The sequence below is a fragment of the Heterodontus francisci genome, chromosome 6 (assembly GCF_036365525.1).
Source record: "Heterodontus francisci isolate sHetFra1 chromosome 6, sHetFra1.hap1, whole genome shotgun sequence".
NCBI lineage: Eukaryota > Metazoa > Chordata > Chondrichthyes > Heterodontiformes > Heterodontidae > Heterodontus > Heterodontus francisci.
Window position 1 is genome coordinate 30,499,976 of NC_090376.1, and position 22,641 is coordinate 30,522,616.

General features: G+C 41.4%; 1 protein-coding gene across 1 annotated transcript in view; it reads right to left on the reverse strand.

Annotated features, from left to right (window-relative positions):
• Nucleotides 1-22,641, reverse strand: part of gpr143 (G protein-coupled receptor 143) — an 82,042-nt gene that overhangs the window by 5,393 nt on the left and 54,008 nt on the right. The window contains exon 8 of the mRNA XM_068033406.1: nt 19,992-20,241. Coding sequence (XP_067889507.1) covers nt 19,992-20,241 — 250 coding nt within the window. The remainder of the gene's footprint in view (nt 1-19,991; nt 20,242-22,641) is intronic.

Below are 22,641 nucleotides of genomic sequence, written 5' to 3' on the forward strand. Positions count from 1 at the left end.
TCAAAATTGAAGCATACCACATATGTTCGCTAAGAGATGGGAAATAATGATGGTTCCTTAACAAAACAGTTTTAAAACTATGGCTGGTATAAGTCAGTCAAACTATTTTTTGTAACTACTTTTTGTAATTTTGACCTGATGGTAAATTAAGCCATTAAATGAACAAATGTTTAAGCTGCTTAATTCAATAGACATAAAAGAATAACAAAGTTAAGATTCACAGAGTAAGAGGTGAGACTTTTCATGGATGGGGAGCTGAGCTTTGGGATCCCATGAAGCTAAAATCCCATGGGTCAAAGAATGGCCTGTGGCACATGGCTGGCTGGTTGAAGACAATTTTTTGCAATAAGAGCAATTGGGAGGACACCAGAAAGTAGTTCAGTGGAATCAAGTGGATGAGCATGAACTTCAGGGATATTGGAAAAGGATATCATAGTCTCAGCACATCAGAGGACAGAATAGAATTCTTTCTACAGGCTTTGGAGGGGGTTGATGATTATGAGATTGGTTAGCGATTGCATTGATTCTGGTATGTTATTTTGTCTCAATGGTGTAAATGCTCTATCATAGGAACATAGGAGCAAGAGTAGGCCATTCAGCCCATAAAGCCTGTTCAATACAATCAGGGTTGATCATCCACTTTAATGCCTTTTTCCCACACTATTCCCCATATCCCTTTACGTCATTGGTATTTAGAAATCTGTCAATCTCTGCTTTAAACATACTCAATGACTGAGCTTCCACAACCCTCTGGGGTAGAGAATTCCAAAGATTCACAGCCCTCTGAATAAAGAAATGTCTCCTCATTTTAGTCCTAAGTGGCTTTCCCCTTATTTTGAAATTGCGTCCCCTGGTTCTAGACTCCCCAACCAGGGGAAACGTCTTAGCTGCATCTACCCTGTCTATCCCTTTAAGTATTTTGTAGGTTTCAATGAGATTACCTCTCATTCTTCAAAACTCTAGAGAATACAGGCCCAGTTTCCCCAATCTGCACACAATTCACTCTGTCAGGCAAGCCCCCCACCTGCCAAGAATGAGGAAAATTAATTTTGCCACATGAACATTGATTTTAAACTATTGTTGGTGAAGAAAGAACTTGCTTTAGAAAATTGGAGACTTTAGCTGGAGAGAGATATTAGCATATCAACAGACAAATACTTCAAAGGAGCTATTCACTGCTCCAATTTAATCCACAATGGATTTTTGATTACCAGACGTTGAAGATGGAAAGGCTAGCATTCCAGGTTATAATAATAATAATAAAAGCAAAATACTGCGGATGCTGGAAATCTGAAATAAAAACAAGAAATGCTGGAACCACTCCAGGTCTGGCAGCATCTGTGGAAAGAGAAGCAGAGTTAACGTTTCGGGTCAGTGACCCTTCTTCGGAACTGACAAATATTAAAAATGTCACAGGTTATAAGCCAGTGAGGTGGGGGTGGGGCAAGAGATAACAAAGGAGGTGTAGAATGGCATTCCAGGTTAACTGCTAAGATGGCCGAATACTCAAACTGACGTGGTCAGACTAGTTCTAGTCACATGACTAACTGACTTGGAGTTTTTTAATTTGACCTTCCAACGGGGAATTGAAACTCAGAAGGCTGTTAGCCTCTAGACTGAGAACACCTCTCTCCTGTCTGCTCTCATCTCGCTCTCACCAGCTTTGGAAACCATTGAAGACATGTGAACCCCAAGAGAAAAAAGTCTCCTACAGTGAACAAGGTTTTTAGAAGAATACTGGACCCCAACGAAAAGTAATAGCTGTCTACAATCAAGGACTGTACGGCGAGCTGGAAACACAGAATCAGCAACAAGAAATCCCTTTCAGAGACTGCCTCAAACCTCTCCATTTTATTTTTCTTCTCTTTTTCTGTCCCTATTTGCATGTGTGTATTGCGTGTGCATGTTAGCGTGGGCGCATTGTACATCCGTAGGCATTATCCGTATTAGAGTTTAAGGTTTAATAAATTTCACTTTTCTTCTTTAAAACTAAGAAAACCTGGTGTGCTCATTTCTTTGCCTTATAATTGGAAAGCTGTGAACAAGGATTCACCAAGGGGGAGCTCAAAACACATTGTGTTTAAAAATTAAACCCTGTTACAATAAGACCAGGTGCAGACAGCAAAAGACCCCTAGACACCTTTCTCACCTGGTTGTAACAACTCTATAAAAAAAAATTAGCCAAGTGCAATAATACACAAATGCCAATAATAAATTGCATAACAAATAACAATACATATGTTCATTATTCATGTTAAGTTTTGCATAAAATGTTGCATCCAAACATTTTAGTTCAATGTCATGTAGAACACTAGGGCATTTAATTTCCATCTCAACCCAAGACATCCTCAAATTAAGTATGTAAATTGACCGGGCACCGTTACCTGAGTAGGTCTGTCATCAAACTGTTGGCAACAACCAGGCACTGTCCTGCAAACACCTCAAATTGTCACCAATCTTTGGGCACATTAATGGCCAACCAAGCAAAATAGTTGGGGGAGCCCTGAGCAACTTGAACCTCAGAAGATGGCCCTGGGGAATATTCTTGTTGTTGTATTTTCTTCCAAAATGCCACCTATAAGTAGAAATTAGAACTGGCAATACTAGGGGATGAACACTTCATGTGTTCTTATGTCATTCCTTTGTATGTTACATTAGTAGTGGCACTAAACTGATTCATTAAAATAGGGAAGGCATGATGCTTGCATTAATCATTTGTCCATCAATATCATCTAGTAATTTATAGGCTTACAGTATTAAAAGTTCATCTGTGAAGACAATATATCATTTTGCACATGGTTAAAAACATACAATATGTTTAATGTTGCTTGAATATTTTCTTTTGCATCAAAATTACTTATCTTTGCCAAAACCTTTTCAAATGTAAGTAAAAAAGAAAAATGTTGAAATGAATGCTCCAAGTCTACTGTTCTGAACTTTCACTTTTTTGGGAATGTTCTAGGACTGTCTGCTAACTTGTAATTTCCTCCTATGTCTTCATGTTTTAAGAAGCATATTTTCCATATGCTAGATATTTATGAAAAATAAAGGGCAGTGTGTAGTTTCTATTTTTGTCATATTTATTATAGTATCTATAGTATCTCTAAGTCAGCAATGATATGATCATTATAGGTGTCTTGTAAAAATCAGAGATTCATTAAAAATTCTAAAAGGCCTCTGATTACACTATAATAAATAACAATTCACAACAGTTTGACAAATCATAGCCATTTCATTTGTAACAGAATATGCGGCAGATTTATAATGAAGCATTTGTTTAACACAATGAAAGATTAAATCTTTCTTCAAAGGTATATTTTAGAACACAAAATGATTGTGGAAAATAGTGGCTGACTTCATACATACGGTGCAGCTGTGCATCAGAACTGTATCTAATTCACTGTGGAAAATATGAGTTTGTGGGAATTCCAAGAAAAATAAGGTGCTGCCAAAATAACCAATCAGTAACTAAGCAGCAACCAAGCAATTCCAACCTATATATATATTGATGTTGGGAGCTTTAGTGACCAGTTTTTGAATGAAGCTGGCTCAATTAGTGATTTTTAAAAATTCTCTCATGGGATGTGGGCGTTGCTGGCAAGGTCAGCATTTGTTGCCCATTCCTAGTTGCCCTTGACAACGGAATGGCTTGCTCAGCCATTTCAGAGGGCAGTTAAGAGTTAACCTTGTGGGTGTGGAGTCGCATGAAGGCCAGACCAGATAAGGATGGCAGATCTCCCTCGCTAAAGAACATTAGCAAACCAGATGGGTTTTTATGACAATCGGTAGTTTCATGGCAGTATTACTGAAACTAGCTTTCATTTCCAGATTTTTAAAAATTAATGGAATTTAAATTCCACAAGCTGCTGTGGTGGGCTTTGAACCTTTGTCCCCAGGGCACTGGCCTGGGCCTCTGGATTACTAGTTGAGTACATTACTGCTATAGCACTGCCTCCCCCGTTTAATTTGCATGCTAAACTAAACCCAGCAATTTAAAAATTGACCGAAGTTTTCTTATGCCTTTCATTTGTTAAATTGATCAATTCCAGTGCTGTGGATGCTTATGGAAAAGTATCTGGACTGTAGTAATCAACGCTATAACAATAATTTTCCAAAACTGCGCAGTCAAAATTATGAAAAATGTTATCTCAGAACTGATGTCCGTCATGGAATTCTGACATGGATATCATGGGCTCTAGTTCCCTCTCAATTTGGAGGCTATTTTTAATTTTGTAAATGTTCATTGCAATTGTTTTCTCAGTGCCCACTTAATGGCCCAGATTTTGCTCTCACTGGTGAACAAAAGGTGCCAGTTGTTCATTACACTTATATGTTCCATGCAGACTGTCTTTGGGATTTTGCACTGGAACCTGTGATGATTAGAAATCCATTTCAGCCAATTGACAGTGATTCTGATGTGCCTCATAAATTTTCCCTTGGCCGCATGGGTTCCACGGAGTGTCAGCAGCTCACCTGCTGAAGGTGAGAGCTCAGTGACAAGTGAGGGATGGCTGGAGGTGGCAGGTGTGTTGTGAAACAGACAGGCTGAGGTTCAATTAAGCAAAGGATTGAAAAGTTGGAGGAATTGCACAGTGCGAGTCCATATTGGAGGGCACTTATTGGAAAAGTGCCTCCCAGATCACCTGCCAGTGCAGGCAGTACTATAGGGATTGGGGGGCTTTGAGCCTTGAAGGCTTCAATTCTCAATGGGCGGTATGAACTCCGAGGTTAATTCCTCCAAGGAGGAGCCGAATGGGAGAGAGCGAGAGATAGGTTCAACAACATGGAACAGGGGCTGCAACTTCCAGAGGAGCACCAGCCTGAGGTACGAGAGGATGCGGATGAATAGGATGCACAGAGGCAGCAATGTAGGCTAAAGTTTGCAGAAGCCACAACCCAGCTGAAGGGGTTTACAAACAGAAGCTGAGCTCCATGGAGATGTCAGAACATCCATCTATCCGAAGACTGCATCTGTCCAGGCAGCTGGAGCTGAGCTCTGTGGAATGCTGGAGGAGGCATTGAGGCCGATGGGATCTGGTGGGAACCCATTGCCTGTGGCATTAAAGGTGACTGTGGCACTCAACTTTTATGCCTCAGGATCTTTCCAGTGATCGTCTGGAGATCTGTGTGGGATCTCCCAGTCAGCGGCCCATCGCTACATCAAGCAGATGACAGATGTCATGCATTAGAGAGCAGGACAATGCATCGTCTCACAGCGATCAGGCTGAGAAGACAATAGGACTCAGGACCATCACTGGATTCCCTCAGGTTCAGGAGGATACTCTCGCAAAGCAGTCTGGAGCCTTCATGAACAGAAAGGGGATCCACTCATGGAATGTTCAGTTAGTCTGCAATTGCCACAAGCGGATCTGGCAAGTGTATGCACGGTTCCTAGGGAGCTGCCACGACTCATTCATCCTAAGACAGTCCCAGGTGCCTCAGCTCTTCAGGCCATCTGAACACCTTCATAGATGGATACTGGATGACAAGAGGTACACACTGAAAAAACATGGCTGCTTTTACCTGTGCTGAATCTCAACACAGAGGCAAAGGACACCTACAACTGCTGCCATGTGCCATGTGCCATGGCACATACAAGTGCCACCATTAAACAAGCCATAAACCTGAAAATAAGTTTCAGATACCTAACTAGATCTGAGGGAGCCCCGCAATATGCCCTATCAAGGGTCTCACATAACATGGTCGTATGCTGTGCTCTGCACAAACTGGCACCCCAGAGATGTTAGCATTAGAAAATAACCATCATACTGAATGCGCCACCTCCTCCAAGGAGGATGTGGAGTTGGAGGAGGGTCGAGACCACGCAGCCAATGGAAATGCACCCACGGATCTGATGTCATGGGTGCCTGGGAGACATGTGACTTACTCATAAGCACGTTTCTCCTGCGAGACTATTAAATGCCCCTGGAGATGATGGAGTCTTCTCCCTGAGCTGGTCTTGCATTAAATCCTCTCAGTGGCCCTGTCATTACATTATCCTAGGGGTTACATTCGTCAATGCCCTCATTCCGTGCACACCTTTTTATGCCCTCCGTCTCAGGTGTAGAAATTAACAGACAAGCCATTAAAGAATGCATTACAAGATCTTTAATTTTCCACATACATGTAACATTTGACATGCAGGAAGACACTCTGACCTAGTGAGACCCCCAAGTGAAACCGGGTGTTTTTAAAAAATTCTTTAATGGGATTTACACAACTGCTTCCAGGCGCACCTATGGTGTGCTCTCCTGGTGCCGCCAGTGCTTGTAGAGGCAGACTACTGCCTTTTCTGTTCTGGTGTGAGATGATCACAGTGGATGGCTGCTGGCTGCCTGAACCTTAGAGAGGCCTGGCCCATGGGGGAAGCTAGCTGCATCAGTGCAGAGGCCACCTCTTGCACTGGGGCTTCATACAGTGTTCGTGCCACCATTAAAGGGGTCAAGGATCTGCTGTAACCACATGGAGTGCCATAAGCTTCCAGCAGTCGCTCTTCCACCCTTGCAAAGCCCACCTGCCTTTCCCTGCTTATCTGAAATGGTGGAACACCTGGCAATGATTCCAGGCATCTCGGGGCCATCTCACCTACTCAACACAACTCATGGATGAGGCCAGAGTGTAAAGGTCAGGGCACACCTCCTGCACCCATTCGGTGGTATGCTGCATGTGGTTTTCCACGAGGATCACTACTCTCTCAATGGAGGATGCCATGCACTCATACAGCAGAGACGTGGCACCACTAATGGCAGTGATGGACACCTCTATCATATGCGCATGGAAATGAACAGCATCTGGGAACTTGAACAGATGTCTATCATTTCACATTGCTGCTCCAGCATTTGCCACTTTGCTGATGAATTCCAAGGCTCAATCTGCAGGAAGCTGAACATCACTGGCCCTTTCCTCAATCCTCTGATGGGTGGTCGCAGCTGTCACTGCCTTAGTTACCTGCTCCTGTGCATCTTTGTTGTGCTCGTCAGCTGCTGCCACACTTTCTAAATGGCTGACAACATACACCTATGTAAAAGTACCTACACTAGTGGAGGATAGGCTAAAATGATGTGATGCTGTCTCCTCCCGAGGTCTCATATGGTCCCAGAGCTGACGTCAGTCCCTCATCCACTACTGGACCCGCAGGAGGGACAAGAGTGATAATGAGTTGCGCTTTCAAACAACTCCTGATGCCTGTCCTTGATCTGCATCTTCCTGTGTTCTTCAAGACCCACAGCGGCACTATAGTTAGTACTCATCAGAAGGTTTGATGCCCACATCAGTCAACTCTGCGTCTCACTGTGGATACTGGTCCCTGGTCATGTCAGATAGTTGGGTCAGGCACCTCGCCTCATATCTCATGGGCACCATTCATGTCATGCAGGGCTGCAAGTTTGCTATTTTGAATTTCACTCACCTTGCCCGACTGTACCAGTTCATTGAAACAGTTCTGGTACTGTGCCCATGTTCATGTGACCACCCCGTGCAGTTAACTTCCTCAGCAATCTCCAACCGTGCCTTCTTCTTGAGGCTGCTGGCTTCCTCCTCCCATCCACTGGGAAGTGCACCCCTCTCTGTGCTCTTTCCACAGCCAGGAGCACCTCCAGGCAGGTGTCACTAAAACTCCAGCCATTCGTGCACAGTTTCCCTTGTTCAGTGCCCCTCCCAATACCCTCTGTGTTTGAAGCCTGTAATGAAGGCTGTTGACTGCCTTTTATATCACCTTCATTTGACATGCTGGAACTTCCTGCCGCCACCCCCCACCCCCCACCCACCCAACCCCCAACCCACCCCACCCCCAACCCACCCCCCAACCCTCTTGGCCTGCTCCCCTGCCTGCCATTAATAGGCTGCCAACAGGAAAATCCCTGAGGATGTTCCACCACCCGCCCGTGTTGCTACACCACCCAAATTTGACCCCAGCTTCAGGCCTTCCTGGCAATTGGAAAAATCCTGCCCGCAATCTAAATCAGGCTGTGTAAGTTAGAATAGTTAATTTAAGGCCAAATCACGTGCAGAAAACAAAACAAAGAGGGGGGAAAGAACATGGGATTGAGAGAGAGAGGCAAAGAGAGAAAGAAAACATTTAAAAAGGAATCATTTACATTTTTTTTTTTTAAAACCTCCAATAATTAAAATCTGAACGAATGGGACTCCACACGTGTGAAAGTTAATTTTCGGTGCCAGAGTGTTTGCTTGGCAGTAAATTTAAAAAATTCTTACATCGGAATGGACAAATCTCAATTATTTCTGGCGAGTTTAGTGGATAGCTATCATCTAAGTACTGCAACTTCATACCTGCTTCATGTATTTCACTGCTGAGGCTCTTGGTGAGATGGAGGAGCAGGGTAAATCGGAGCGTAACTTCCCGATTTCCAGCTTTAACTGTACACTTGTGATCACTGGAAGTTGCTGTCCGATTTACTCCATAATAAAATTGAGCACGACTGACCTGGCTCTTATTTTCAACGGTAAAATCCAGGCCAATCTCATTATTTTTAATGCATTTTACTGTGCAATTTAATATTTGAATTTTCATATTTTCTTCCTCCAAGTCACTTCAAGTCATTTAATAGATTTTGCTTATTCCTTTATGTTAGTTTTAACCTTCTACTTAACCACTTAGGGTGTCAGTTTTTATATTCCATTTGCCTTAAGTATAATGTGAAGTTACCCACTTTGGTAGGAAAAACAGAAATGCAGAGGATTTCTTAAATGGTGAGTGAATGGGAAGTGTTGATGTCAAAAGGGACCTGGGTGTCTTTATTCATTAGGCACTGAAAGTTAACATGCAGGTGCAGCAAGCAATTAGGAAGGTCAGCCTTTATTGCAAGGGGATTTGAGTACAGGGATAAAGAAGTCTTGCTGCAATTGTATAGAGCCTTGGTGAGACCACACCTGGGAGTATTGTGTAGAGTTTTGGCCTACTTACTAAAGGAAGAACATACTTGCCATAGAGGGAATGCAATGAAGGTTCACCAGACTGATCCCTGGGAAGGCAGGTTTGGCCTGTGAGGATTGAGGGGACTAGGCCTATATTCTCTGGCATTTGGAGGGGTGAGAGGTCATCTCATTGAAGCATGCAGGATTCTTACAGGGCTTGAAAGGGCAGATGTGGGAAGGATGCTCCCCTGGCTGGAGTGTCTAGAACCAGGGGATACAGTCTCAGGCTGGGAGGTGGGCCATTTGGGACTGGTTTAGGGAGTAATTTCTTCACTCGGAGTGTGGTGAATCTTTGAAGTTCTCTACCCTAGGGGCCTGTGGAGGCTAGTCATTGACAATGTTCAGGACAGAGATCGATAGCTTTCTAGATATTAAAGATTTAAAGGGATTTGGGGATAGTTTGGGAAAATGGCATTGAGGTGGAGGATCAGCAGTGGCCTGCTTGGGTGGCAGAGTAGGCTCAAGGGGCTGAATGGCCTACTCCTGCTCTTATTTCCTAAGTACAAGCAGGTTAATTTTTAGTCCTCCCCAATCAATGCTTAATGCATTATGAACAACGTTATAAAGATAGATATGAGAATGCACAGGAGCAGGAAAAAAATCCGGCTAGTTCTGAAGTTAGTAACAAAATGCATCAGAAAAAAATTAACATAATTGCCACTTCCCATCATTCAGTTCTCCAGGATTTCAAATCATATTTCAAAATCAATAAAAACTCGATTTGCAACCCAGGAGTCCAGCACTAATTTTTCTTGTTGAAATTACCCACTAAATACAGGAAAGAAACACTAATTCTATGAAGTAAGTATCGACATGAATTTATATGAAGCAAATGTGATGCGCGAGTTAATTTCTTGCACTGAGCACTATTTTTCCTTGTTGATTTAGTTGATCTATTTTCATTTTTCACTTTTGTTAGTTATGGTTAAGAATAGGGGAGATTTTCCTGGATCTGCACTCAATCATATGAATGAATGAACATTGTGGGTGGTTGTGGGGGGGCGGGGTGTGGCAGGGAGAGAAGGGAATCTAAATATAAATTAGGCACGTACCTAACTTTGCTCCATTTAAATGAAATCAAGCAGGTTCCTTTGCAGGCATGTGCTGTAACCTGCCTGATTTTTTGTTATACGTTGCACCTAGACAATGCAGTACAGCTGGCACAAACCCAGGATAATCTTCCCGAACTTACTGAAGCAGAGCAGTAGGAAATTCCCTTTTGTGGACTTTGTCCGTTAAAACTGAAGCTTATGCCTCAATACTTTGCTACAGCTGCAGCCATTAAATAAACTGTAGGATAGTGTCAAGAAAACATGCTATGTTGAATGAGTATTTTTTTTAATTCATCAGTTGAAAACCTACATTCAACTTTTAAAAAGGAAAGCTGGGATTCTACATTTAACTTTTAAAAAACATGGCAGCCAAGATGGCCACCACAGTTTGCATTGAAATACCTCACATTCCAGGACATTGAACTGGAGACGCATGTCTAACAAGGCTCCCATCTAGGACAATGGCTTGGATAGCCAAGTAGATTATCCAGTATTACCCTCGTTAGCTGGATATTCAAAGCCATCTTGAAACATTCACCATTTGAAATGTACCTCCAGGGGGTAAACACTGACAATACAACCTGACAGAGATTTGGATTTTAGACTTTGTACCTCATTAAACAAAAAAGGTATGAGAGAACCCATGTGATAGTCTCCCCAGGCTGCGTAAAACTTGGAGTTTTGTTACAGCAGACAAGCTTCGAGTAATACCAGACAGGACACCAGTGGGGCTGTGCGTCTCTCTCTCTCTCCTCCAGATGTACAAGTTTTGAAACCAGTCTGCGACTGCGGAACATTCAAGTCTACCATTGCTAGACAGAGACACCCGGGGAAGAAAGCCACCTACATCACTGTCTCCAAGAAAAATCTGAACCAGGTGGGCCAGCTGCAAAGTGCACTTCCACCAGCCAAAAACTTTGGAACCATAATTTCAGCCAGAATACAACTGAATCACCAGACCCCACAAACTGTATATTATTTTGATTTGTTCTGGACTCTAATCCAAACCAAACCAAACTATCCCTCATCACTCTGTAACCTATTTGTGTGTGTGGATGTTGGAGCGTAGTTTTATTAATTTTACTTAGATCGGGTTTAGATTTTAAGTACAATAAATTAACCTCTTTCTTATTTGAACTTAAGAAAATCATCCAATTGGTCCTTTTATGATCATAGCACATAACCAGTTAAACACTCACTGAATTGATAAGCACATCCATTGTTTGAAAGATATAAACCCTGTTGCAGTCAAAGCCAGGAGACGGACCAGAGGAGAGCCTTGTGACCCCTCCTCACCTGATCATAACAATAGTCTTTGAAATTTCCTCATAGTTACTCCCACTCTGCCACTGTAACTTGAGAAGTGCAGCAGAACAGATGTAATGTTGGTGCCCGCCACACTTGGTGCCAGAGAAGAGCAGCTCTAAGGAAATTCCCACCCAATTATTCCCAATGGCTTTAAATATCAAACAGAAAGAATCAAGCTCAGCAGTTTGCTCAAGACTTTTTTTTTTATTAGGAAATCTGCGTCAGGTGCACAGCATAATACACCATCAGGGTTGAAAAGAGAAGACAAAGCAAACCAGGTATTCAGCTGCCACTAAAAGTGTTTTAAAGACTGTAAATTGTAGGGAGGTGGTTAGGCGTTCCAGAGATCTGAGGTTCTGGAAAGAAATACTTATGTTACCCGAGGAGATGGTGACAAAATTTGATGCAAAACCTTGGGTACTACTGCTGATGTGAAGGCGCATAACACTGAGACCAAGTGAGAGATTTTTCAGCAGCAGGTCACCACTACATATCCCACATAACATATAATACCATATTAGAATATTGCATTAGGTTACTGAATTCTGAACCTTTCTGACACATCTAGTCAAAACACAATTTCAGTTATAGCAAACCAGCACCAAAGCAGTCTTAATATTGTCATTATAGAAAAGAATGAAGATTAGAGAACTTTAATTCCTGAATATTAAATCAAAATTAATTGCAATGATTTCACCCTTTTCAAATAATTGATAGAAACTGTATATTCTTTCAATTAACACCTAAACTTTTAAGTATTTCAGCATTGAGTTCATTACTGTGTACAGTGGCATACAGTATGACATTTTTCTTCAATAAAATTGCCAGATTTTGCCAAGTCCACCATGGGGTAGAACAGAGTGAGGTAACAGGCAGAAACATAGCTTCAGTTCAGTGAGTTTATGACAGTGAAAATGAATCCAAAGACTTAATTTATCTCACTAATTGCTAAAAGCCGCACATTGAGAGGGAATACTGAAATGGAAAGATGCTGTGTCCATTTGAAGTAAACACTTGAAACCGGTTTCAGGACATCAGAAATAGCAGCAGTAGGCCATACAGTCCAGCTTCACCATTCAATAAGATCATGGCTGGACTTCTACATCAACTCCACATTCCTGCCCTATCCCTATATCCTTCAGTGCCCAAAATCTATCATAGAACAGTACAGCACAGTACAGGCCCTTCGGCCCACGATGTTGTGCCGAACATTTAACCTACTCTAATATCAAACTAACTACCTACCCTTCATTCTACTATCATCCATGGACCTATCCAAGAGTTGCTTAAATGCCCCTAATGTATCTGCTTCTACTACCACCGCTGGCAGCGCATTCCACGCACCCACCACTATCAATCTCAGTCTTGAATGTACTCATTGACCAAGTATCCACAGCCCTCTGGGGTAGAGAATTCAAGATTCACAACCCTCTGAATGAAAAAAATTCTCATCTCTCTAACTGACCAATCCCTTATCCTGAGACTGTGACCTATAGTTCTTGACTCCAACCATGGGGGACAACCTCTCAGCATCTACATATTACAAATTTCTGCCCAATAAGTAATAGTGCCTAACCCTACCTCCCCAAATGAAAAATAAATGCATGTTTAATTGTCTGTTGTAAAAAAATAAGGTCTGAATTGATTTTGCAGCATGTAGTATACTGAAAACAAAACACAATGTACTTTGTTATACTTGTACTTCCAATAGCACAGCTGTACTTGATTTTAATTGTGTAGTCCAAACCCATAAAACATTTAAAAATTCACTTCACACTAAATGATGTTTGTCCTATCAACAGAAACATGGCATTGACACAATGAATGCAGAGGATTTAAATATATAATACGAATTTCAACCATTGAACTACATCAAGCCAAGCTTGTCCCCTGGGCAAGAAAGAGCAACCACCAGTAGATCGGTTTCTTTCCAAAATGTGAATTTTTTACTTGATATCCCCAAAGTAGAATGAGTGCTCCAGTAATGGTTTTCTTCATAGTAGCACCCATTTCCTTTCGTCAGTGAGGGAGAGTTACAAGCTGCTATTCTCTAGTCTTTTCTCTGCTATTAGGAAGCCTTTGGTCACCCCTCCTAATATCTCTAGCTTGACCTCCATTTATGTCTGATCACATTTTGTGAAATACATTGGGACATTTTTCTATGTTAAAGGAGTAACGACAACTGTCATTTATATTAGTAACCCAAAAGAAACAGACATGAGAGGGGAAAAAATTGATAGTGGATCAGTGGCACGGCCAGGACACCTGACCCTTCTATCATCTGTTCTAGCCTTTCATTCACACACAAAAGCAGCTCTATGTACTACAGCATAGTTAGGATAACAAAAATGAGGAATCTTAGCTCACTGGCAGGAGGAAGGCAAGAAACACGAGCGGCCCACCCAGTAGCTGCAAGTGAGGGGCCCGGTTCATTTTCACAGCTGGGCTTCATTTACAGTGCACTGGCCAGCTGCCCACTACTGGCAGCTCACCATCTCTGGGCCCATGAAATTCAGGTGGTGCAGAGGTCACCAGGTTAAGTCACAGGAGTGGAGTTTGAAACCGAGGAGGTTGCCACATATGAGAAGTGGGGGAGGGGTGGGGAAGAGCAGTGACCCAAATTTCCTATGTGGGGTCTGGACAGGTACTTCTGCACCTCCTGACCCCACAAAGAAAAACTTTTAACACTTACCTTACAGCACTTCCACTTCTTGCCATATCTAAGTGATAAAGCCATGGATTTGCATCTATTTAGGGGCCTCATGCTTGAGGAGACAGGTACCTTAAGCTGTCTGAAGACAAAGTGGTGTTAAAATGGCTCTGGGACGGGAAATAATTGACAAGTACACCTCTCCGATTTCTGCCCAGCTTCCGTCAGGCAGAGGGAGTTAAAATCTGTAATCTGATGATACCAAACAACAAGCATTGTTTTACCTCCAGCACTATATTTTTAGATGCTACAGCTCAAAAGCTTGCCTCCAGTCATATTTGATGTGCTAATTTTGATTTGGGAGTGCCAGTCTATATGGTGATAAAGGTTAAGATGTCTTCCAGCTTTCTTACATACAGGGAGTTACTACATATGGGGAAATTTGACATTTAAAAAATATTTTAGATCAAACTAAATTAGGAAGTTTGACCACACGCAAAGTGGCTACGAAATGTGAAAGATGTTGATAAAATCGTTCTAGACTAAAGGTCCCCAGTTATACCTGCATACCTGTAAATGAAGGGAAAAATTAAAAAATCAATTTACAATACTTCTAGACATAATTAATTTTGCCATAAAATGCCATGTATTTTAATTTTTTTAAATGTATTGATTTGAGAATTTAAAGCTAGTTTTCTCCCAAGGAAATTTGAATTATTCAAAATAAAATTTGTTTTAAAAATGATTCGGCTGGACTGTAAAATAATTTAAAGATTTAAGTGAAATGCATCCTGAGCTAATCATTAAGCAGTAAGGTTCAGTGTGTTGACATCATCACAAAACACAATGCTAAATAAGGTAGACAGGCAACAATGTCACTTAATGTTTATGATACTGATGAGAAGATTATTCATGTGAAAATATTTTAAAAGTGGATCTTATGAATGTATTCTCTACAGCGCTCAATTATCCCACACTTCTAGCAGAGAAGCACACTTTAAAAGGGAGATAGGACCACAGCACTCCAAACCTGTGCTCCAGCATAAATATGGGATCGGTAAGGTTATCTGTTTTTGAGTTACTGCAACTTTTAACACCATGGCCACAAATTTCCTCAAAGCAGTTCCAGGGAAATTCTCAGCATTATTTGATATTATTTGCGGTAAATGTTGTGCTTGTCAAGGGAGGGCTTGTTGCTAAGGGAAAATGGAACGTCTTTCACATTTTGGACATCCAAACATCAGGAAGAACATGGTTAGAGGCAATGTGCCTTAGCCCTAACCACAGATTGCAGTTATTGGCTCCAGTATATTTTCCACTTTCTGTGGATTTGGACCAAGACCACCTATGTGCTGTTAACTTTGGTGTTGTTTGTGCTCAAAGGACTGAAATGTGACTTCTTATATGTATTTCACATGGTTCCCTTTTACTGCTAGTCAGCTGCAGCTGGATTCGAGCCCTGCTCTGAGGTTACTGCAACTTTAATTAACATGACGTTATACAGCAGCAGTTTTAAATGGCATTAAACAATGTACAACGCAGCAATCGTATATAAATTCTCCCAAAACAGTAGCTTTCTCCACCCCACAAACTGCAACTTTCACTGACTGATGTAAAAATTTGTCACAGGACTGATAACCTTCACTCAATACGCTGAACAGCATAATGAGCCTGTATTCACTCAGAATAAAAATAAACCTTTTCAGCAATGCAAGAGTAACCGCAGTGAGAGTTCAAGGCAATTACACAGTCACTGAATTCAGATTTAAAAATTTTTTTAAACTGGCCCCAGTTGCATTCAATTAGTGTAACTGTTTTGCTAGCATGATGGGACTGTCAGCCCCTCTCTGCAGCATGAGCTCATTCAGGCAGTTGTTTTCAATAGCACTGGGCCCACAGCAGATCTTTAAACATCATGATCCTGACGTTCAATGGGATAATGCTTATAAACGCTCAGCACATTTATTGGAAATTCCTCTCTTCATATTTTCACAGCTGCTAAGCCATTTATTTAACTCAGTTAGAATAGTAGAGAGAAAAAATTCAGACCAACATTAAGTCTTTGCATGCTAGTATCCCATAATGTAATTTCATAGACCTTACATATTTTTATAATCGCAGGAAGCTAAAATAATCTTTCTGGTGTGAAAGCATTTGAGGAACAGCCAGTTTTCCCTCAGTGCACAGTATTTAGTGCTTTTAAAGACTTCCTCCTTTTCCAAAAGCTGTGCCTTTTCCTGGCATGCTGTTTCATGGCATCAGTCACCTTAGATACCCTGTCAGGTGTGAGCCTGGACTGGGTGTTAATGGGATATTTGGCTATGGAGGATAATACTGCCAAGCCCAATACTGTCCTTCTCTGAAGTGGAACTGCCATGTGCATTCTCCAGCAGAAGTCACTGATTTTCTCCCCTTTTGTACCACAAGTGATGAGACAAACTGCAATATTTATTACTGCTTTGACTGCCCAATACAGCACAAACCAGGATTCAAACTTTCCTATTCCATGCCAAAAAAAAAAGTTTGCCTTTGCCTTAAGTAGCAAGTGTAATTAAGTTCAAAATAGAGATTGCCCCTTTGTGAAGTTCAAAATAGCTGACCCGAGATGCTAAGATTGTAAGAAGAGGCAGGGCAATTTGGCCACTTAATTAAAAGTTCTCTTTGATGGGAGAAGTACGTCTAACATGTTCAAGTATACAACATTTGGCATCAGGTCTAAAGAGACTTGAATTAGCATAATTAGTCAAGTCTGTTTGAAAAGGTAAATTATCCTTATCAGTGCGGAGTTGTTTACTCAGTCACAGCTAGTGCCATTTTTGGGAAGGTTGCTGAGATCGTGACAAACAAAAATATTGGATGTAGAATCCAATAAGTAATTTGCAATTGTGTCAAGCGTTACGGTATTTTGGTTGAGACGCATGGAAGTCACATAAGAGACACGACACAAAGATGTCAGATCATCATCTAATTGTTTACTGGGAAGGTAGACTTTAGACTATTAAGATTTGGTTTGCAAAAGACAATTTTTAAAGGAGACTGCTTTTACATCAAATAAATCCAATGTAAAAGTGTCAGCCTTGGCAACCATGTTAGTTCAGTTTATTGTGCCATTGAATGCTTGATGGTGTGCACAATTTGGTAAGTAAAGCCTTTGGATTACCAGAGACTGCCATTTCAAGAATTTGCCAGAAGGAGTCAACTGTTCTACTAAAGAGTCATTTCAGTTGTTTATAATACAAATTATCACTTGAGCTGCATAGCATTGTGTGTAAATATTTGCTTCTGTGAATCATTTAATCATGAATAAATCTGGTCATAGTTTAGCCTGTATAAAATGGTCTAGTGTGGTTACATTTTCACTTTCTGATTGACCAGAAGCATAGTGAGCATCCTAACTGAACCTCAATAATTAATTTAGTCTGATCAGAGTAACTTAGTAGATTTGGGTTATGCTAATTCAATATATCAGAGAGCAAAAGTCATGGTCTGTTTACCAAAACTGTTACTAGTAAAAAAAGAAAGTGTTGGAAAAATCCCAAAAATGTAATGGATCAGTTCCAAATGTATTTACCAACCAAGCCACTAAAATCAACCAGACATTATATACACAGGCAAGCCATTTATGTGTAAAATCCCCTGAATAAAATAAGTTAAATTTGTAGAGTTTAATGTCTGAAAATACTGCTGTCGATCATGTGGTACGTAAACCTAATTATGTTATTTGGAACACTATCTTTAGCAGGCCCCTCAATGTGTATTAGGGTAAATTCCCACATTTATGTGAGTTAATGACTAGGCTATTTTTTTTTTTTAAACACAGACACAGGATTTTATGTAAAAAGCAAAATACTGTTCGTGCTGGAAATCTGAAATAAAAACAGAAAATGCTGGAAACACTCAGCAAGTCAGGGAGCATCTGTGCAGAGAGGAAGGTAGGGTTAACATTTCAGGTCAATGACCTTTCGTTAGAACTGGCTGATGTTACAGATGAACAGTTTATAAGCAGAAACAAAGTCAGGGCTAAGTGTATGAAGAGAGAAAAAAAAAGACAGGTCTGTAATTAGGTGCAGGACAAGAGATGATTAAATAAGTGATAATGGTGTTACAAAAAAGGAGGCAATAAGAAAAAGTAAAAGGTGTCTGATGAATGTATGTACACTGATCAGTGTTCTAATAGAAGAAATTCAACCCATTGATGTTTCAACAACCAGTGATCTGACCTGACCGCAGTCAGCAGCACCAATGTCCTGGTGTTTGGTACATCATGCAACATCATACTAAAGTGTTTCTGAGCACTTAAGATGACAGTGAGAAGCTCAATATGGCAGTCATGGTCTGACAATGATGCTGCAAGAAATGTAATCAAGGCTCTGAATTGCATTGGAGATTGAATACGGGTCAGATAAAAATTGTGAGCAATCATTACTGGAGTCTGTTTTTTGGATCCCTCAGCAATTCATTCCACTATCCTTTAAACTTGTAGTTAACCAGTTGGTTTACATTGCTTCCATCAACTATACAGTTTCATAGCATTTAGGAGAAGAAAAAAGAAAAAGGAACAGCAAACAAGCAAGAAATAGAAACAGAAAGTGCTGGAAACACTCAGCAGGTCTGGAAGCATCTGTGGACAGAGAAACAGAGTTAACGTTTCAGATCGATGGCCTTTCATCAGAACTAACATTATGTTAACTTTGTTTCTCTCTTCACAGATGCTGCCTGACTTGCTGAGCATTTCCAGAATTTTCTGGTTTTAGATTTCCAGCATCCACAGTATTTTGCTTTAGCGCACAAGCAAGTTTTTGAGGAACATACACTTTATATGTTTGAGACTGATCTATCTAGGTTATTTAAAAAAGGGATATTGCTTCTTTAAAATGCATCATATAAAATGAGGAATTGCTCTGCTACTAAGTGTTTTTGTTTCTTGGATCTTGAGGTATAATTAAAGTAGAAAAGGGTAGCACTCAGCCTGGTAGTCCAAGCTACTGACCATCATTTGATTTTCCACAAGAGGCTGCCGAGTTTGAACCCCAGACATTCTTGTCATTTGCGTTAATGCCTGTCTAGACCACAATACGGAGCATCAAACATTTAGCAATATTAAGAAACAACAACTTGTATTTATACAGCACCTTTAACATAGTAAAATGTCCCAAAGCACTTCACTGCACAGTTATCAAACAAACTGATATCAAGCCACATTAGGAGATGTCAGGGTGGATGACCTAAAGCTTGGCCAAAGAGGTAGGTTTTAAGGAGCATCTTAAAAGGAGAAAAGCGAAGTAGAGGGGCATTGAAGTTTAGTGAAGGAATTCCAGAGTTGAAGGCCGAGGAAGCTGAAACCATGGCTGCCAAAAGTGGAGTAAATAAAATCAGGGATTCTCAAGAGGCCAGAATTGGAGGAGCAGAGATATCACGGAGGGTACAACTTTTTTTTTTTTTGCAGGGGCAAGGTGGGACCTGCCAGGCCACATCAAGGAAAGGAAGAAAAAGGAAGGAAAGTGCAGCAAGTTCCCACCCACGGCAATGTGATCATGGCCAGATGATCCGATCTTGTGATGTGTATGGAGGGATAAATATTGGCCAGGACATCGGGAATAACTCCCTGCCATGATTGAAGGAGTGTCAGAAATGATCAATAAATCATGAAGTAGTGATTAAGTAATGCAGAGATTAGATTAAGAACTCAAGATAGTAGAAGGAAAGAAAAATGAGGGACGCGAGGAGTTCTGCAGTTTTAACTGCCTCGAGAAACAATGAGTTAGAATGGAAGGTTTTGCGATACATCTCGATTTCAATCTAGTTGTGGGGAGGAGGGTCAAACAGAGATCTTCATTCGAATCAGACCATAATAGACCAATATCGATAGAGAGAAATCCATAGCCTAGACTCTCCTTTTGTAGCAGTATGAAACCTTTAAGGGGATTTTTTTAAAAATGGATAGCAGTGGAAGTCATGGAATTTTTCCTGATATTTTTAGGGAGGCAGTTACAGCCCCTGATAGACAGGCGAGATTTTTGCAAAGAAGCCATTTGCTTTTCCATTACCTTCAGAGAGGACAGAAAGGTCATCGCTATTTTCGTGACCATTTTCTGTTCTCAACTTTTCATGTTCTTGCAGATATCCATGATAATTGAGTGAGGTTGCCACAGGGTTGTCGTAAGCATTTTCAGCTGTAGTAGAGGTTGGCAATTCCCAAGGTATTTCGTGCCTTTGAAACCTGAAATCAAAGTCCCATCCGGTCCAGCCATAAAATGCTAACGTGCTGAGAAAGCCTTGCATTGGATTCAGGATACTCTGCAAATGAAAACAGGATTAGGCTTACAAATATACACTGAACACAACAGCACCATCACTGTTTAGAGCACTGAAGGACCATTAGCTGAACCTACTGCAGCCCCTATTCTAAATACAAAGATACCATTTTCAAGGAATCATTTTCCCATTGCTGTGATTGTTCGCAGCAAAAAGGCTGATACAAATAATCCACTGGCAATCTTTAACCTTATACACTGGGTATTTCCTTGGAGGTTCTAATTGGCCACCGTAGGTTTGACTGAAATCCTACCCATCTTCTGAAGTTACAGTAGCCGAACGGGAGAAGCCTCACAGAGAGTCACCCTCATAATTAAAAACGCATTTATTCACAAAGTGAATTGATTTTTAAATAAAGTGAATAAAATAACAACAAGCCCAGCCACCTCATCCACTCTGCCAGGTCTACATTTTCAATCTACTCCCGCTCTGGTGTACACCTCCTTCCTTTAGCGGAGTTGCAGGCAGTGAAATAATCACATTGGTCCCTGTGCAATGCACTCTCTCATCTTGTGCATGAGGCAAAACCTGAGGGCACATTCATTTCGTCAGATTCATTTCAAAATGCGAAAGAAAAAAAATCTTCAAGGGTCAGAGCAGTTTTTTTAAAAAAAAACACAAAGGGGAATGGATTTGGTTGCTAACCCTGGTGTAGTTCCAGTGTACAATCGGGGCAAATAAATTTTTACGGCAGGAAAAATTGTGCAGAAGCCATTTCTGCCATTTCTTTGTCACTGAATTTATTTCTCCAAATTCCCTCACACTTCTTGGTTCTTCCATAATTTGCCTGAAGAATCCTGCATGCGCTCGTTTAAATATGTGCTAATATCAGAAGTAAATAACTGGCACTCAGAGGCCGCCTCAGCAACCACTACAAAGGCCAACCCATCATTGACATCTTCTCTTCTGTGTAACGCAATCTACCTTTGACAACAAAGCCGTACCTCTTTCTCTCCCTCAAGTAAAAGGGACCTTCTCTCAATCCAGTCCTCATCCTACAACATCAGCTATCTTTGCCCCTACAGGAATGAGAACTAATAATGAACATCTTAGCACGTAACCAGCACCAAATAAATGCACCTTTTCCTGAATGACTCTAACCTCCATGAATAACAAAAAGTGATGACAATGTATATATTTTATTACAATGAAGTCCTAAGTGAACAGAAGCCAACTGAATTTTCCTAACAGTGTTCTTCCGCTGGGCAGATGCACATGTCTATCGTTCACCTGTTACTTGGTGTAGTCCAAGGGTCAATATCACGAGAGGTGATTGGCCGTTCGTTCTCTACCAGAAAGGTCATGGGAACTCTCATTAGTAGCTTGCTCGTGGCAGAAAGCCACAGATCTGAAGATTGTCCCTGGACTGCTGGTGCTACCTCCACCGATACACTGGTTTGGTGTTCTGAGGGTGAAGCCTGGATGCCTGGCATGTGATACTGTCATGAGAGACTGTTTACCAAGCAGACAGAGTCTAGCTATTGCTCAATCCACTGGCCAATGCATCTGTGTTCCCACGGGTCAGCAGGAGAGCTGATCTAATAGTGTCTTTCAGATTCTGAAAGCCCCAAGAGACAGCAGAATACATCATGGCCACCATGTTCCTAGTGCTTTCTATTCGCTCCTGTTGACACTAGAACTGCAGTCTGTGCTTCTGTGGAGATGGAGGCACCAACTAGTCCCTGGCTGTTTTATGCCTGGGAATCTGCATAACAAGAGCTGTAGACTCAGGAGTCACACCCATCAGTTGCCCAAATCCTTAAATAATAACCTTGGAGTCTGCACAGAGATTAAGATAGCCTTCAAACATCCTTCTTTTCAGGGGAGCATCCACAAGTTCTGGATCCTATCATTCCAAAGTCATAGGTAGCCTTCTCCTCAGCCTGCACTGGGCAGGTGGATCACCCTCACTAGTACCTGGCAGTGAAGAAGGAAGTGACATAAAAAGCAAGTTGGAGTGGGTTAGGCCAGAGGAACAAGGGTCAGGAGTTCTGTGCAACAACTTCTGTTCTTGCAGCTTGCTTGGACAAGAGCAGGGACTGGAGGGAGGCTGAGCAAACTGACCACAACACCAGGTGGGGAGGGAAGTAAAAAGGAATGTAGTTGTAGTAGTGGACAGTATAGTTCGAGGGATAGATACTGTTCTCTGCAGCCGAGAATGTGAGTGCCGAAGGCTGTGTTGCCTGCCTTGTGCCAGGGTTAAGGTCATCTCCTCACACCTGGAGAGGAACTTGGAGTGGGAAGGGAAGGATCCAGTTGTCATGGTCCGCACGGGTACTAACAACATAGGTAGGACAAAGAAAGAGGTTCTGTTCAGGGGGTATGAGCAACTAGAAGCGAAATTAAAAAGCAGAACCACAAAGGTAATAATCTCTGGATTAC